The 19006-nt window shown below is 40.1% G+C and overlaps 1 protein-coding gene across 3 annotated transcripts in view; it reads right to left on the bottom strand.

Annotated features, from left to right (window-relative positions):
- Positions 1-19006, bottom strand: part of LOC122548418 — a 208612-nt gene that overhangs the window by 142312 nt on the left and 47294 nt on the right. For 2 of the 3 annotated variants that reach the window (XM_043687046.1, XM_043687047.1), the window contains exon 2: positions 15922-16078. In XM_043687046.1, the coding sequence (XP_043542981.1) occupies positions 15922-16078 (157 nt within the window). Of the gene's footprint in view, positions 1-10958; positions 11073-15921; positions 16079-19006 lie in introns of those variants that run through there. The other variant, XM_043687048.1, reaches the window with a different exon arrangement.

Here is a 19006-nt window from a genome sequence, read left to right as displayed (position 1 = left end):
TTTATTCCTGATGAAGGGCTTTTGCCCGAAACGTCGATTTTACTGCTCCTCAGATGCTGCCTGAACTGCTGTGCTCTTCCAGCACCACTAATCCAGAATCTGGTTTCCAGCATCTGCAGTCATTGTTTTTACCTAAAACAGAACTATATTTAAATTAGGGAAAGCAATAACAAACAGGTGGATGTTTTGTTTTTGAGGGAGTTTCCTTAAAAGGGATTTAATAATGATTATGACAGTGAAACATTTGTTGGGTGAGGAAGGGTGTGTCTATGTGTGTGTCACAGACACTTGTTATCAACTTGCATTTGATTTTATTATCCTATTACACAAGTATTAATTACTACAAGCTCTCAACAACTATTTCATTGAAATCAGCAACTAATTGGTGATATTGCGTGACAGTAAATTATGCAAAGGCTTTTTATATTGCTCTGGTATGTCTTTTGCACTGTGGAAGTAAGATGTGCATTTGCAACCCATTAGTTGGTATATGCTTATAAAATTCAGGCTTACTTCAAAAGTAATCAGAGAACAAAGTATATATATATATTCAATTATAGTGCATCACAGTTTGTAACACCTACGATATTTTCAAAGCTTCCATTACATTTCACCAAGTCTGTACTTATAACAAATTTGCAACAACTTCAGCACCTCTCTGCAGTTCTGTGACTGAAATAGCAACTGATGAGATGAATACACTGACCTCGTCACAAGGTTTCACAAGGGAGCGTAAGAAATCCAGCAAACTGGCAAAATCACTATTTTCAATACAAAAGACTTTTTCAGCTATTCCAAAAATTCAAATAATTCTTCAGTGCTCCAGCAACTAAGTGATGCCTCTGCTGAGAAATGACACATCTCTTCATATTTAGCAGATGCAGCTTCAATGTCAAGTAGCCCCAGGATCATGTATATTATAGGAAGAAATTACTGCAGATGCTGCATGATGACGATATAGCTCTGATGAGAGTCAACTAGACTTGAAATGTTAGCTTCCTCTCACGTTGGCTTCTTAGTATCACATAATCCCGACAGTGCGGAAGCTGGCCATTTGGCCCATCAAGTCTGCACTGGCACTGCAAAGAACATCCCATCCAGACCCATTGCCCCACATTTCCCAAGATTAATCCATCTAGCCTGCACATCCCAGGCACTATGGTCAATTTCCCATGGCCAATCTACCTAACCTACACATCTTGGGACTGTGGGAGGTAACGAGAAGGAAACCTACACAGGCATGGGAGAAGTTGCCTGAGGATGGAATCGAGCTCAGGTCCCCGGAAATGTGAGGCAATAATGCTAACCACTGAGCCACCCATCCATGGATGCTTCCTGACCCGCTGTGATTTCCAGCAGTTTTTGTTTTCAGCGATATATTGTTTATCTTTCTTAACAGCATCCAAATGATGTGCCATTGCTCTTATTCCAATAGCGATATGAAATCTGAATTCCTGCAGTTGTAGGCTCTTTGAATTAAACTTTCATTTTTATGTTTTGAATTCATGGTGTGTATCTACTCAGGCAAGAAAGCCCAAAATAATATTGGGTCCTCATAATTAAGGATGGGATTTTCACACACATTTCTAGCTGGGAGAAGACTCCGGTGGGAACTAAAAACAATAAAATAAAGAACTGCAGATGCTGGAAATCTGAAACAAAAACAGAAATAGCTGGAGAAACTCTGGAGGTCTGGCAGGTCAGGGAGAGAGAAGCAGAGTTGATGTTTCGGGTCCAGCTACCCTTCTTCAGAACTGAGAACAATGATTAGGTGCGTTTGACACTTTTTTTTTAAAAAAAGGACAAACAAGCTTGGCAAATCTCTTGGAGTTCTTCAGAAGTTGTGAAATAACAGGATAGTTAGACGGAATCTTAGATTTTCAAAAGGCATTTCTAAAATGTCAAAAAGATAGGCCTCAGGGAATTGTCTACAATATATTGATGGTTTGATACAATTGTGTGCTTGCTAGGCCATTTCAGAGGGCATTTAACAGTCAACCATACAGAGAAAAGGCAGAGATGATTTCAGAAACCCTTAGTCCTGACAACATTCCAACAATAATACTGACCACATGCTCCAGAACTAGCCAAATTCACAGGCGAGTTGCTCCAGAACAATTTTACCAGCAACATAGAAAGTGCCCAGTTCTGATGGATGTATAAAAAACTGGTCAAACCAAATCCAGCCAATCATCACCATCATAATACCTTCATTAAGATGTGGGAACCATTCAACCCATACAATGTGCTCCATCACTCAATGAGATCATGGCTGATTGGGTAATCTTCAACTCCACTCTCTTGCCTTTTCATCATAACCCTTCATTCCCTTCATGCATAAAACACTGTGCATCTCAGCCTTGAGTATTCTTAATGACAGACCACTACAAACTTAAGTAGTAAAGATTCCACAGATTCACTAAACTCTGAGAGAAGAAATTCCTCCTCATCTCTATTCCTAAGCTAGCAAACACTTATTCTGCTCATGCTGTCTGGTCCTAGATGGTCCCACAATAGATAACAATCTCTTAGCATCTACCTTATCAGGCACCCTATGAATCCTTTATGTTTCAATAAGGTTGCTTCTTATTCTTCTAAACTCCAATGAGTGCAGGTCCAACTTTTCCTCATAAGAAAATCCCTTCATACCGAGGGTCAACCTGGTGAACCTTCTTTTAACTGCCTCCAAAACCAATACATCCTTCTTTAGAAAGGGGGACCAAACTTGTTCACACTGGTATTCTAGCTCTGGTCTAACTGGTGCCTTTTAAGTTTTAGCAAGACTATATTTTTACACTCCATTCCCTTTGAAATAAAGATCAAACATCCAATCAGCCTTCCATTAAACAAACTGAACTTGTATGCTAGTCTATTTTGTGATTCATGGACAGGGAATTAAAAATCCCTCTGTTCTGCAGCTTTCTGCAATCTTTCTCCATGTAAGTAATATTCAACTCCACTATACTTCCAGCCAAAGTGCATTATTACACATTTCAAAAATTGTATTCCAGCTGCCATGTCTTTGGTCACTTACTTAATCTGTCAAAATCCTCTGAAGACTATTTGTGTCATCCTCACCACTAGCCTTCCCACCTAATTTTGGGCTATCCCAAAACTTGGCTATAGTACATTCACTTTTCTTATTCAAGTCATTAAGATTTATTGTAAATAATTATTGCCACAGCACTGATTCCTCTGGAACTCTACTAGTTAGTTGCCATCCTGAATACACCCTTTTATCACAATTTTCATGTCAGTTAACCAATTCTCTGTCCATGGTAATAAACTATCCCTGATGCAGTGGGCTTATTCAGAAGTCTTATATGCAGTGTTCCATAGAACTCCTTTTCAAAATCCATATATATTACATCCACTGGTTACCCCTCATCTATCCTGTCTGCTACTTCCTCAAATAAATTTGTCAGGCGTAATTTACTCTTCATGAAACTTCACTGAATTTGTTTAATTATATTCTGAACTTCTAAATACTCTACTGTTCCTTTACAGTAGACTCAAATTTTGACCCAATGACAGCGGTTAAGCTAATTGGCTATCACTTACTGCTTTTTCTCTCTATCCCGTTTTGAATATATTATTTTGCTCCAAACACTACGTGCATTTAAATACAAAGCCAGTAATTTGCCTATTTACCATGTTTTCCCCACTGACATTATATTGCTGCATTTTTGTAAAGTTTGTGTCCTCTGACCTTTCCTGTCCCACTCTGGCATCACTACTTAAGTAACCAGCCTGCAATGCCACTACATTTTTTTTACTTTATAAGAGATTGCATCCCCTCTCTCGAAACCTCTGCCCCTCCTCATGCAGTTTAAAGTGCTCTCTACAATGCTTGTTGTTAGATTCATTCGGACCATTTGTCCCAACCCGTTCAAGTGAAGCCCATTCCACCAGAACAGCTTCCTTCCTCAGTGCTCCCACAACAATCTTTGAACAACACATCTAACTCCTTGACTTTATTTACCCTATACCAGCTTTGGTGACTCAAATATTAGTCCAGAAATTATTACCTTCGAGGTCTGCTTCTTAACTTTCCTCATAATTGTCCAAATGCTTTCAGCAGAATTTCCTTTTTAGACTGATCAATGTCACTGATACCAATATGGTCAAAAGCAAGTGGATCTGCCCCTCTCACTCCAAGTGAGCTCCAAGGAAATGTCCTTAACCCTGGCAGATATCATAGCCATTTGGGACAGCTCAGGCAGCAGATAGCAGTATATATTCCCCCAAATCATACAGTGCCTTACCACTAGTCCTATAACCTCCCTCACTGTACTGGGTTCCTGTACTCTGTGCCATGATCAGTTCATTCATCCTCCCTGCAGTCTCTGCTCTCTTCCACACAGTTTTTAAGAACCTTGTAATCGTAGGAACTGAGGCTCTTCAAATGCTACCTCCTGGGTCCTCAAGCCTGCCTCAGCAGCAGTCACATCATCTTCTCCCTGATCACAGACTAATTTTGAATTACCTAGTCTGAGGAATATGGCTGCCTCCTGGAGCAAAGTGTCCAAGCAACTTTTCCCCTCCCTAATGAGGTACATCTTCAGCTTATACTCTGAATCCTCAACTTGGATCTGATGTTCTTCAAACTCCATCATCACTATACTGAAGAATAGTACCACATCAGTGCTATCAAGAACTCATGCTCAGCAATAACCTGCTCTCTGACACAATGTTTGTTCAGCTGCTGACCTGAATATGCCTTGGTCCTAGTACAGACAAATCAGCTGAAGTCCGCGGGGGGAGTAAGAGTCACTGTCCTTGACATTAAGGGAGCATTTGACTGAGTCTAGCATCATACAGTCCGGGCAAAACATGTGAAAATGGGATTTGGTGGAAAACTGTCTGTCAATTGGAATCAAACTTAACACAAGGGATAGCACTGTAGATCCAACTCAAGGTTGCATCCTCAGCCCAAACATATTCAGTTCCTTCATCAATGAACTTTCCTCCATCATAATGTTAGAAGTGGAAATGTTCACTGACAATCACAATATGTTCAGAACATTTGCAACTCCTCAGATTCTGAGGTAGCCTATGTTCCTTTGTATCAAGACCGGGACACCATCCAAACTTGGACTTAAATGTGGCAAGTCACATTTGTGCAACACAGTGCTAAGCAACGATAATCTCCAACAAGAAAGAATCTAATAACTTTGTCTTAACATTGAATGGAATTACCAACACTGAACCATCACAATCAAATTCCTGGGTGACCAGAAATTGAAACTGCCATTGCAAATAAGAGATTTGAAGATATGAATTAGGAGTAGGAGTAGGTCATTTGGTCCCTCCAGCCTGCTCAACTATTCAATAGCATGATGGCTATTCTGATCATGGCCTTAACTCCCTATTCCCACCTGCACCTGTAATGACCACTGATGACTTTGTTGTCAAAAATTTAAAATTATTCAATGATTCTGCCTCTCATGCTCTCTGGTGGGGGAGGGGGAGGGGGGGTGGCGGTGTGGAGTTTCTAATAGTCATGAAGTTCTGAGAGAATATTTCCTCCTCATCTCCATCTTAAATGGGAGGCTCCATATTTTTAAACTGCAGTCCATCATTCTAGTCTCTGCCACAAAGAAAACATCTTTTCAGCATTGATCCTGCATAATCCCCTCAGGATTTTATATATTCTTCTAAACTCCAATGGAGAAAGTGTCAGCATATCCCAAATTTTCTCATAAGATAACATCCCTTCACCCTCACCCAGGTTTTAGTCGAGTGGTACAAATCCTGTAGTAAGTAAATCACCTCCTGACTCTCCATAGGATGTTCTTGTGAGAGGTGTGCATTACTGGCTGGCCAGCATTTATTGGCTGTCCCTAGTTGTTGTTGAGATGATGGCAGTGAACTTCCTTTTTGTACATGTGCTGTAGGTAGACCCACAATGCTGCTAGGGAGAGAATTCCAGAATTTTGACCCAGTGACAGTAAAGGCAAAAGTTAAGAATATGATGGAATATTCTCCCCTTGATTGGATATGGGCAGTTCTAGAAACTCAATCAGCTCAATGAAGCTCACTTGATCAGAACCACATTCACTACATTCAATATTCACACAAAGGCAGCATTATGTACCATTTACAAAATGCACTGCAGCAACTCATCCAGGCTCCTTTGAAAGCACGTCCCAAACCCGTGCCTTTCACCACATAGAAGGACAACAGCTGTATGCATGGGACTACCTCCACCTGCAATTTCTGTTCTAAGCCACCCACCATTTTAACTTGAAACTATTCACTGTCCCTTAACTATTGTGAGGTCATAACCCTCAAACTCCCTTCCTAACACCACTATAGGTGTGCCTACACACCCAGGACTGCAGCAGTTCAAGAAGACAGCTCAATACCAACTTCTCAAGGGCAATTAGGAATGGGCAATAAATGCTGGCCTGGTTCAACATTTATCACTCGCCATGTACAACTTTTTAAATATGTGAATAGTGGATTGGCTCTAGGATAGAAAAAATAATATAAGAATAAATAGTTAGTTTGACAAGTAGTTATTATTATTTTTAATCAACCTATAACACATCTCCGGTGCAGGTGGGACTTGAACCTGGAACTTCTGACCTCGAAGTAGGGACACACCCAGCACTAAACACTATATAGGACAAACAGGAAGACAGCTAACAATCCGCATACATGAACATCAACTAGCCACGAAACGACACGACCAGCTATCCTTAGTAGCCACACACGCAGACAACAAGCAACATGAATTCGACTGGGACAACACTACTATATAGGGCAAGCCAGACAGAGAACAGCCAGGGAATTCCTAGAGGCATGGCATTCATCTATAAACTCCATCAACAAACACATCGACCTGGACCCAATATACCAACCACTACAGCAGACAGTTGAAACTGACAACCGGAAGCGGCAGGGACAGACCACTATAAACACCGGAGGAAACATCAAAGAAGCGCTTCACAGGAGGCTCCCAAGCACTGATGATGTCGCCTAGTCAGGGGACGAAACGTTTGCAACAAAAACTTCCAGCTCGGCGAACAGAACCACAGCAACGAGCACCCGAGCTACAAATCTTCGCACAAACTTTGAACACACCCAGTTCACAACAAAGACCTTCAAATTTGAATCTGCGCATGTAAATGTCAATGAATTTCTAATTCATCTGCTCAGCTCCAAATGCAGGATTGGCAAGCAGTTGTATCCTCATGGATCAGTGCTGTTTTCTCTGTGGATTAAAACCTATGTTAATGATTTTAATGAAGGGACCAAGTGCAATATACTCAAGCTTCCTGCTAATACAAAACTCCAAATATAAGCTAAAACAGGATGTTGGGTAATCATCAATTGGAAAAAGATGTGTATTTTGGGATTGAGTTACTACAACTGCGTTTGTTTTGATACCAATCAATGCTGAATACTAAAACAAACAGTAACATGATGCAACTTTTAATATCTATCATCCTTCTCAATAGTTATTACCTACAGGTACAATGATAGGTTCACTAGTCTATAACAATGGGTGTTTCTATTGGGTAATGTGTTTTGGAGCAGCATTTAAAGATTAGATTAGATTACCTACAGTGTGGAAACAGGCACTTCGGCCCAACAAGTCCACACCACCCCGCCGAAGCGCAACCCACCCATACCCCTACACATCTACCCCTTACCTAACACTACGGGCAATTTAGCATGGCCAATTCACCTGACCTGCATATCTTTGGACTGTGGGAGGAAACCGGAGCACCCGGAGGAAACACACGCAGACACGGGGAGATGTGCAAACTCCACACAGTCAGTCGCCTGAGGCGGGAATTGAACGCGGGTCTCAAGCGCAGTTCTGGACTCCCCCACCCCAGGGAAAAGACTTTGCCTATTTATCCTATCCATGCCCCTCATAATTTTGTAAATGTCTATAAGGTCACCCCTCAGCCTCCGACACTCCAGGGAAAACAGCCCCAGCCTGTTCAGCCTCTCCCTGTAGCTCAGATCCTCCAACCCTGGCAACATCCTTGTAAATCTTTTCTGAACCCTTTCAAGTTTCACAACATCTTTCTGATAGGAAGGAGACCAGAATTACACACAATATTCCAATAGTGGCCTAACCAATGTCCTGTACAGCTGCAACATCACCTCCCAACTCCTGCACTCAATACTCTGACCAATAAAGGAAAGCATACCAAATGCCTTCTTCACTATCCTATCTACCTGCGACTCCACTTTCAAGGAGCTATGAACCTGCACTCCAAGGTCCCTTTGTTCAGCAACACTCCCTCGGACCCTACCATTAAGTGTATAAGTCCTGCTAAGATTTGCTTTCCCAAAATGCGGCACCTTGCATTTATCTGAATTAAACTCCATCTGCCACTTCTCAGCCCATTGGCCCATCTGGTCCAGATCCTGTTGTAATCTTTGGTATCCCTCTTCGCTGTCCACTACACCTCCAATTTTGGTGTCACCTGTAAACTTACTAACTGTACCTCTTATGTTCGCATCCAAATCATTTATGTAAATGACAAAAAGTAAAGGGCCTAGCGCCGATCCTTGTGGCACTCCACTGGTCACAGGCCTCCAGTCTGAAAAACAACCCTCCACCACCACTCTCTGTCTTCTACCTATCGTGGAGGAATCTTGAGATATCACTCTAATTATAATTAGCTGCAAGTTCTGTGTCTTCTACATTGTTTCTCAGTGCTGGCAGCATAAGACTTTTTAGAGCACAATTATATCTGAATAAGTTACTACTTAGGGGCTGAAATACAATGGGGTGACACAATGCCACAGTTAGAGTCAAAGAGATCTAAAGCCCTTTGGCCCATCAAAGCTACACCAGTCAAAAACAACCATCTAACTGTTCTAATCCAGCACTTGATCCATAGCCTTCTGTAAAGTCATAAAAATCTACAAAGTATTCTATAAAGCTCTCTTTGAATCGCATCTCAGTACATCTGTGAACCACCTCAGAAGAAATGCTTTGGCTTTGGAGGAGATGAGTGCTGAAAAATGTGTTGCTGGAAAAGCACAGCAGGTCAGGCAGCATCCAAGGAGCAGGAGAATCGATATTTCGGGCATAAGCCCTTCTTCAGGAATGAGGAGGGTGTGCCAAGCAGGCTAAGATAAAAGGTAGGGAAGACGGACTTGGGTGAGGGGCATTGGGAATGCGATAGGTGGAAGGAGGTTAAGGTGAGGGTGATAGGCCAGAGAGGGGGTGAGGGCAGAGAGGTCGGGAAGAAGATTGCAGGTCAAGAAGGCGGTGCTGAGTCCGAGGGTTGGGGTAGGGGAAATGAGGAAGCTGGAGAAATCTGATTTCATCCCTTGTGGTTGGAGGGTTCCTAGGCGGAAGATGAGGCACTCTTCCTCCAGGCATCGTGTTGCCATGGTCTGGCGATGGAGGAGGCCAAGGACCTGCATGTCCTTGGCGGAGTGGGAGAGGGAGTTAAAGTGTTCAGCCACAGGGTGGTTGGGTTGGTTGGTGCGGATGTCCTAGAGGTGTTCTCTGAAACGTTCCGCAAGTAGGCGGCCTGTCTCCCCAATGTAGAGGAGGCCACATCGGGTGCAGCGGATGCAGTAAATGATGTGTGTGGAGGTGCAGGTGAATTTGTGATGGATATGGAAGGATCCCTTGGGGTCTTGGAGGGAAATGAGGGGGAAGGTGTGGGCGCAAGTTTTGCATTTCTTGCGGTTGCACTCAGATTCACCAGAACAATACCAAACCCTGATGCATCATAGCAATTTGAGTACAGTATGTAATAAAACTGCTGTTGCTGCAAAAATAAAAACTATGTGTCATTTCCTATTTGATGACTATTTTATGAACTGTTAAATGACAGTCCTGCTGTACTGTACTGAATGCTTTGTCATATGTAAAATTGTTTTCATATACAATATTAATCAATCAATTAAAAAAACTTTTATTTGTAGCAGCAGGTTCACATTAGATTACATATTCAAGGAGCTGCAGAAGAACATGGCCACCAGAGCTTTAGATTTTGGACAGATGAAAGACAGATACAGTGCCTGAGGTCCCAGACTAGGAATGATTATTCCTACAAACATTTACTGTGGAACTTATAATGGCTTTAAAACTTATCTGATTAAGTCTAATGTTGAGAAATTCTGTTTGAACTTGCAGAATTTTCTTCTATTTTAACCCTTTGCCTCCTGAACCTCTGCCTTACTTTTTTTTAATGGGCAGAAGTTGAGAAGCAGAGGCCACAGCCTGAAAGTAATTGGCAACAAAAGCAATGATGACATGTGGAAATATGTTTTCTCTAAGTGAGAAATTAAGGTCTGGATTTGACTACCTGAGAGTGCACTGGAGGCAGGTTCCATTGAGGCATTGAAGATAGAATTGGATTTTTTTTGTAGATGTATACACAGCTGTCACTGTGCATTGGTAATGGAGCAAGTGAGTTTTGAAAGTGTTAGGTTGCATGTCAATCAAACAGGCTATGTTATCTATAAAGACACAGACCTAGAAATTGACCTTAGGCAGTGACATAAAGCAGGTGGTATTGAATCAGCCACTCAGTGGCTGATATTCAATTTTAATTCAATCACTGCAACTTAATGTCATGTGCTGCATATAATGGATGGCTGGTCTGAGATTGCGCGTTTTGAATCATCACCTGAGATGAATTTCTACCCCATACTTTCTATAAAATGAGATTTCTTCCCCAGCAGTAACTGGCTCAGTCCCCTCTTGAAAGCATTAGAAAATTACACTGAATTGCCTTAATTCAACACTTTCATTTAAATCTTTAAAACATGTTAGAGAAATGGAATAGGAATGACAACAAATATTCTGCTACCGTTCCAATTTACAGTCTTGATGAAAACAAATGTGGACTGATTCAGCGAGCTGAGACATTAATGGTTGAATTATAAAAGCAATGCCAATAAACATACTGTCTGTGAGACTTAGTACTCTTAGTATTCGTTTTAAGATTTTAAAATCTAGTTCCTACCTGACAGCACAGATCAACGTCCGATCGAAAGGTGCAACAGCAAAAAAAAATGGCTGAGGCAACAAGTGAACACGCAGCCAGTGAATGAATCATAAACATAATTAACTGCTAGGCTTATAGTTAAAATCAGGGGCTTGGCTGACATACAACAAACAAGCAGCTTTGCTTCACCTTACAAATCATTAAACAGTTGAATGCAATAGCTGAGTCTGTAGAGAGGTGAATAATAAAACAATTCCTTGGACGAGATAAAAGGTTCACAAGTACAGGTTGACTGACAGACCACTTCAACCTGATTTACAGATATTGAGTTGCTCTCAGTTTCTTGTTCCATGCTTAAATACTAGTACAATATATATATATTTTTAAATCTACTGGGCTAAACCTAATGGAATATAAAACAAGCTGTCATAATTAGTCATCCCACTGTATCACAAAGAATAATTTCACCCTAATCATTAAGTGCTTTGGTGCTAACTTATCTGATCCTTTTTAAAAATGTATTCATGGGATGCGGGAATCCTTAGGTGGGTCAACATTTATTAGTAACCTAGTTACCCTGAAAACGTGGTAGTGAGCTACTTTCTTTTACAACTTCAGTCCATTCGGTATATATATATATATGCTCATATTGGGAATGAGTTCCACAATTTTTATCTGGTAACACTAAAGCAACAGCAGTATATTTTTGAGTCAGGATGCTGAGTGTTTTTGTAGGGAAATGGCAAGCGATGGTGTTTCATTGTATCTGCTGCCCTTATCCTTCTAGATGATGTTAGTCATGGGTTTAGAAAGAGATGTCTGTGCTGTGCGCGGTGAGGCCATGCTAGGTTGTAGAGAGAGAAGAATCTGTTCCCTTACTGATGAAAAACAATATTTTATAAACCATGTACACTATATATTTTTAGGAACCTTACAGGCTTAGTCCTAGTTGTCAGTAAGTCCCCACATCAGTAGGCATAATTGATGTTGTATACCGTTGTATAGAATATTTGGACTTGCCCAATATCTTACTGCTCCTTATATTAAATTATTTAATATATGTGATTGTGCCCAAGCAACAAATTCCTACTGCATTTACCCACGAATTTGGCAGTGTGATGTTCCTGATAACAAATTAATAATCAATCATTCATCAGGGATTGGTTAATTCCATGGGCTAATTTATTTAAAACAGTAAACAAGTTTTAGGTTAGGAATCAGATATTATAGAAAACCCACTGATTTGCATTTGTGCAGCTTGCAAATTTTATTGCAAATTATATTGTTCATCAGCAGTCGCTATGACTCAACTGACTATGCATCAACAATACAAGATGCAAACAAGAAAAAAATACAAATGGCATATATAATTTCTTCAGTAGCAACTTTAAAAAAGAGTTTAAACAAATATTAGTTAACCTTGCATTCATTTACTCTGTCAGTGACAGCTGAACCATTAAAGCAACTAGGAAGGCTTTGGGCTTGGTCACTGGCACTTCTGCTGAATTACTCACAAAGTTTAATGTGGTATTGTTACACCTCAGGTGAGATTTCTGTTCCTTCTAAATGCCAATAGAACTAACAAGAGTGGTCACCTGAGACAACCTCTCTCTCTCCGTGCGTGGCTGAATAACCATAAAGTAAATATTCTGCTTGTTGGCTTAATGGCTGATTGAAACAGACTAAAAGTACATAAAAGGTGGAGGGGGCCCTGCAGGTTTTACTGTTTAATTGTATCACAGCAAGAGCTAACTCTATCACAAGAGGAGAAAGATAATTCAAATATAATTAGATTTTTATTTTAGTCTTCTGGACGACTAGTTTACTTATATAACCACGATGCACCGGGAGCCACAATCAGATGCTAGTCTGCACAGCCCCAAACTACAAATGTAACATCACTTTTAAACAGTCTGAAGTGTAATGTACATTAATAATTTTGATTTAACTGTCCAGGATATGAGTTTCATGAAAATCTTTGGGGTGATAAAGAGTGAGGATAGCCATAAACTCCAGAAGAATATCAATGGACTAGTAACCTGACGGAGCAGAAGTGTGGGGTAAAGCACTTGGGAAGGGCTAACAAGGAAAGGTATTATACTATGAATGGAAAAGCCACTGAAAAGTACTGAAAATCAGGGAGACCTTCATCTGTTTACCCACAGGTCCCCGAGAGGACTGGTAGATAAAATGGTTAAGAGGATACATAGGATACTTGCCTTTATTATCTGAGGTTTAGAATACACGAACTAGAGATTATGCTGGGACTGTATAAAATGTTGGTTAAGTCACAAGTGGAATATCGTATATGCAGCTTTAGCCACTGCACTATAGGGTGTATGTGATTGCATTAGAGAATTTGCAGACAAGATTGAGGTAGGAGGAAAGATTGGATAGGCTAGTGTTGTTTTCTGTGTTTTCAAAGACTGAGAGGATACTTGATAGAGGTGTATAAGATTGTGAGGGGCATGAATAGGGTGGATAGGGAGACACTTTCTCCATAGTAGACAGGTAAAAGATCATAGGAGGGGCATAGATTTACATTTAGAGGTAGAAGGCTACAAGGAGAGTTGAGGAAAACATTTTTTCACTCAGAAACTGAGTCACTGACTGAAAACCTTGTAACATCTATTAGTACAAACATATTCACTTGTATTACTATAGCCTCCAGGACTATGGGCTAAAAGCTGGAAAATGAGATTACTGTAAGTAGATCTTTATTAACCAGTGCAAACATTTATGGACTGAATGGCCTCCTTCTGTGTTGTCAACAGCTACGGGTCCTTGTAAGCATTTTAAAATTTCTACTCAAATGTGTTCACCATGATGCCATCACGTTAAGTGATAAATTATAAGTTAGATTAGTCTATTACTGAAATCAGTGCACCTCATCAAATTCAATAAATTCTCTTTCTGCTGTAAGACTAAAACAGTGAACTGAACCAGTTTTTGAATATATTGCTTTAGCAGTGATTCTGCACCAAAAAGAAACTACAGCGCCCCTCTTTGTCAGTTCTTATAAATGCATGTCTATCTTTTCGCAGTTTTGAAACATGAGATTATCCTTCCCCTTTGAATTTTCCACTGTTTCTGTCTCTTCACCCAACAATTTGCCGAAGCTCAGTTTCTTGGATATAGCCACACTTCAATATCTCAAAACCATGGCACACAATGGTTTCCTTTTCAAGTTCCTTTCTCCACTATCATTCTTGTTTAACCTACCGTGTTGTTCGTACCACATTCGTTACCACTTCATCTTGACACACCTCTTTTGTGTAATGGCTCAATTTCCCCATTGACTTTAAAATTGCAATCTGGCCTTCTTTAAGCTATGTGTAAAGCCTACATACCTATCATTTTGATTTTGCTCTGTTGTAATGCAACTTACATATACTCACTGAACCATCCCAGCTCCAGTCCCATTCCTTCATCTTAAAGAACAAGTACCAAAAAAGCATCTTCACCTTGAGGCCAGTTTTCCTCATCCTACCTTCCTTTTTCTATCGATTTTTCTCAAAGAAAAGTGGTTTTCACAGGTTTAGAGGAAGAGGGGAATGGAAAATATCAGGAAAAAAAGTCAATATCCTAGTGTCTTTGAACCTTCTCCCATCTTTCCTGGGGGTGGGTTGGGAGCATTACTGAAAATCCATGGGGTGCAGAAAGAGGGTAATCAAAAGATTTAAGGAGGTAATTGAAAGAAAATTTGAGCGTACAATGGCTATTTGTTAACTGTATGAGTCACATGCAGTGTCTTGCACCTAACAGCTGAGATGAGATGAGATCATGGCAAGAAATCATTGACTCCTGAATCTCAGCAATAAAACTGGAGTAAGCATTATCCTCAAACCAGCCATAGGCAAAATGCAATGAAAGGAACTTACATTGAAACGAGCAGTGTGAAGCAGGTCATTCAGCCCATCAAATCCACAGTGACCCTGTAAAGAGCATCCCACCCAGTCCCTGTAACTTTGCATTTCCTGTGGCCAATCCACTTAACCTACACATCTTTGGACTGTTGGAGGAAATGGGAGGACCCAGAGGAAACCCACACAGACCCAGGGAAAATGTGCAAACCCCACACAGACAGTTGCCCAAAGGTGGAATCAATCCCGGGTTCCTGGCGCTGTGAGGCAGCAGTGCAACCACTGAGCTCCTGTGCCACCCTTTTTGAAGGGTAAATTGCTGATCCAAGCTTTCACATCTCTTTGCCAGCCCCAGCCTCCCCTAGTTCTGGATCACTTTGTACTGAAGCACGGAGACAGTCTCTTCCATTGCTCCAAAATTACAAAGCAGGTTTCTTTGCACATGTGCACTCTTGATGCCACCTACTGGTGTTGTTCACAGCATTTGTAACCTTGCATTCAAAAAAATTCAGCTCAATAAATATTTCAGAACGTTTGCTTTAGCTTGAAAAATTCAATTAAAGATGACTTACCGAAAAATATGTGCTGGAAGAAGCTAAAGAAAGATATTCCAATAGTACAGCTGTTGGTACTGATACAATGTGGAAAATCAGACATATTGCATCTGCTCATATTACCGACAAGGCATCAAATAAATTTTTAAATGAAGGCAATAACAGGCATAGAAATGACTTGGTTCCTTATAAACTTCATTCAGGATACACATAGAAGTTTCTGGAAACGATACCGGATGACAATAATAAAGTCACTGTCATATCACGTGACTCAGAATTCTCAGTATCTAATTACATCATCTCTTCTTGGAAGTGCTAAATAAGTAATTACAAAGCACAAGTCAATAGAAAAAATACAGGGCTTCCTGATAGGGAAAGACTTAACCAAGGTATCTCAAATCTCTCTCTTTGGCATTTTAGCAGAAGTGCTAACCTGTGCATTGAGATATTATGTCATTATCCACAAAGTAATTTCAATCCTAAGAGTGAAGGATAACAATTAGGAAATGTCACTTATCTTAGTTCTATTGAAAACCTACAAAAACATGATTTTGTCTAACTCACCTTTGCAGATTTTCCAGTTGGACTTTTCAGACTTGTAGGACTTTGGGATTCCAGCTTTGTATTTTGAACAATGTCTGTAGCGTGGGCATAGTTGTTTACCACTTCAGAATTCTGCTTGACTCCCTCAGCTAGCATCCAGTCATTGGTTTTGAGAGATCTGCAGAATTACAATAGTACTTCCATAAATCTATATATTTGAGTTGAACACTATTAAATAGCCTGTGCTGAAATGTTACCATTATGATTGAAATCATATACAGATTGTTGCATTGCTAATACCAGATGTGTAAGATCAGTATGAGAATCTAAATTAAAGTGAAATTAGCTGAGGCATTTTTGAATGATTAGACACTATAAATTTAAGGCCTTTTTTCTTTTACCTGTGATGCAAATGCAAATATTAACTTCCTATTTGAAACAGGATGAGATGCAAGCTATTTTACAGAGATTTTAGAAGGGCATTGTTATCGACATGAAAGCAACAACTACAGCATGCATTCATCTAGCAACTTTACCACAAAAAAAAGCCTCAAAGTGCTGTGTTATCAAACTTTGATAATTATCAGACTTTGACATTCAGCCAAAAACAAACGGACAGATGGAGATTGATTTTAATGAGTGTCTTTAAAGAGGACAGAAAGGTGGAAAGGATTAGAAATTTTCACAACTTGCATCCAGGAACAAAAGTAGATCAATAAGCACAAGAATGGGTGGATGGGTGAATGGCACTTGGTGTGAGCTATAGTTACAGGCAGCAAAGTCTGAGATCAAGTTGACACTGGATTGGTTGCCAATCAGGAGTACATTTTAATAGTCAAGAAAATATTGGACAAATGGATAGATAAGAGTTTCAGCAGCAGATGAGTTGAGACAAAGGCAGAATCAAATAATGATATGGAGCTAAACAGGTATTCATGCTGACGTGTGGTTGGGACCTGGTCTTGGGGTCAACTTGACATTGTTTGCAGGGCAGATTTGCAATGACAAGCAGTGCATACAATTTGCTTCAAACTAACAATGAAAGATATTTCATTTCATTGAGTAGGTGAGATGGTGCTGAGGAAAAGCTGAGGTGGCATCATCAACATAAATGTGGAAATAGATACAATACATTTGGGTGATATTGCCAAGGGGGCTGTGTGTATAATCAGAAAAAGGAGGGGGCCATGATAGGTGCATTTCAGGAAACAAGGAGAGGGTGGAGAAAAAATTGATGAGATAAATAAAATTAATTGCTGAAGTAAACTGGGAAACTAGATTAAGGTGTAGGTCTGTAGCAGTAAGTAGCAGCCATTTAAGGAGAATACTCAGAAATGATTCATTTCATTGAGAAAGAAAGATTCTAGGGAATGGATGAACCACCTGTGCCCAATAAAGGAAGTTAAAGAAGGTTTAAAAAAAACTAATGAAAAAGCAAATAATTCTGCAAGGGGGTTCTTCTGGCATTGGTGGTGTCCCTATCTCTGTATTAGGAGGCCTAACATCAAGTGCCATCTGCTCCAGACATACAAAATATCATCTCTGTACAGGTTGGTGAGAAAATATTTATAATACTGCAAGTATTTTGTTCAAGTTAAAAGATTGTTCATCCTCATATTCTGCCCAAAGAACGACTAAGGTTGATCTAGAACAGCAATTTTAAGTATAAAATAGAAATACAAAAAGAGTTTTTATGTAAAAATGTAAAAGTGTCTGATGGTCTTCTAGAGAGTGAATCTGTAGACCTAAGTATGGTAAATAGAGAAATTGCAGATGAATTGAACTTTATATTTCACAACTGACTCCAATGAAAAGGATATAAATAATACACTGGAAGTAATTGTAAATCAGAATTGAAAGTGAGAAAGGAACTTAAAACAATTAAAATCACCAGGGAAACGGCAGATGTGTTCTATTTTGATACAAGCAAACAAAATATAACAGAAGCAGACCATTCAATCACTAACCCTAATCATGTTGACTCTGCTTTGTCATTTGTTAAGCTCATGGCTGATCTATTTGTCCTTCTAATTCCACATTTCCATCCTCAAAGATTTCTCTGCTAACAAGAATCTATCCACCTCCGTCTTATAAAAAAACATTGAGTGACCCCACTTCCATCACCTTCTCAGGGACAGAATTCCAAAGCTGAATAGCTTTGTTAGAGTAAAAAAAATTAATCTCCGTCCACATACAGTGAAGCCTTACTTTAAAATAGTGTCCCAAGTTCTGGACTGACCCACAAGAGAAAACATTGTCAAGACCATTCAGGATCGTATACAGTTCAAACAAGTCACCTTTTATTCTTCAAAGCTCCAGTGGAAACAATGTTAGTCTGTCCAACCTAACCTCAGAAGACAACCCAATCATTCCAGATATCAATCGAGTAAACATCCTCTGAACTGCTGCTAATTATTTACATCATCCCTTCAACAAGGAGACTGAAACAGCATAGGTATTCAATATGTGAACTCACCAATGCCTTGTACAACTGAAGTATAAGAACACATGAACTAAGAGAAGTAGGCAATTCAGCCCCTTGAGCCTGCTCCACCACTTGTTATGATCATGGCTGATTCCATCTCAGCCTTAACTACACTTTCCTGCTTGCTCTTAATTACCCTTCAAGAGATTACTGATAAAAATCTACCTCCTCCTTAAATTTACTCAATGTCTCAACATCTGTGGCCCTCTGCAGTAGTGAATTCCACAGATTCACAACCTTTGAGATAATTAATTTCTCATCTGTTTTAAATTGACTACCTCATATCTTAAAAATATGACCTCTCATTCTAGAATGCCCCACATGAGGAAGCATCTTTTCTATGTTTACTTTGTCAATCCCTTTTAGCATCTCATAAAACTCTATTAGATAGAACATAGAACATAGAAGAATACAGCGCAGTACAGGCCCTTCGGCCCTCAATGTTGCGCCGATCCAAGCCCACCTAACCTACACTAGCCCACTATCCTCCATATGCCTATCCAATGCCCGCTTAAATGCCCATAATGAGGGAGAGTCCACCACTGCTACTGGCAGGGCATTCCACGAACTCACGACTCGCTGAGTAAAGAACCTACCCCTAACATCTGTCCTAAACCTACC

Source organism: Chiloscyllium plagiosum, chromosome 3, assembly GCF_004010195.1.
Source record: "Chiloscyllium plagiosum isolate BGI_BamShark_2017 chromosome 3, ASM401019v2, whole genome shotgun sequence".
Classification (NCBI taxonomy): Eukaryota; Metazoa; Chordata; class Chondrichthyes; order Orectolobiformes; family Hemiscylliidae; genus Chiloscyllium; species Chiloscyllium plagiosum.
This window is presented reverse-complemented; position numbering and strand designations above follow the sequence as displayed.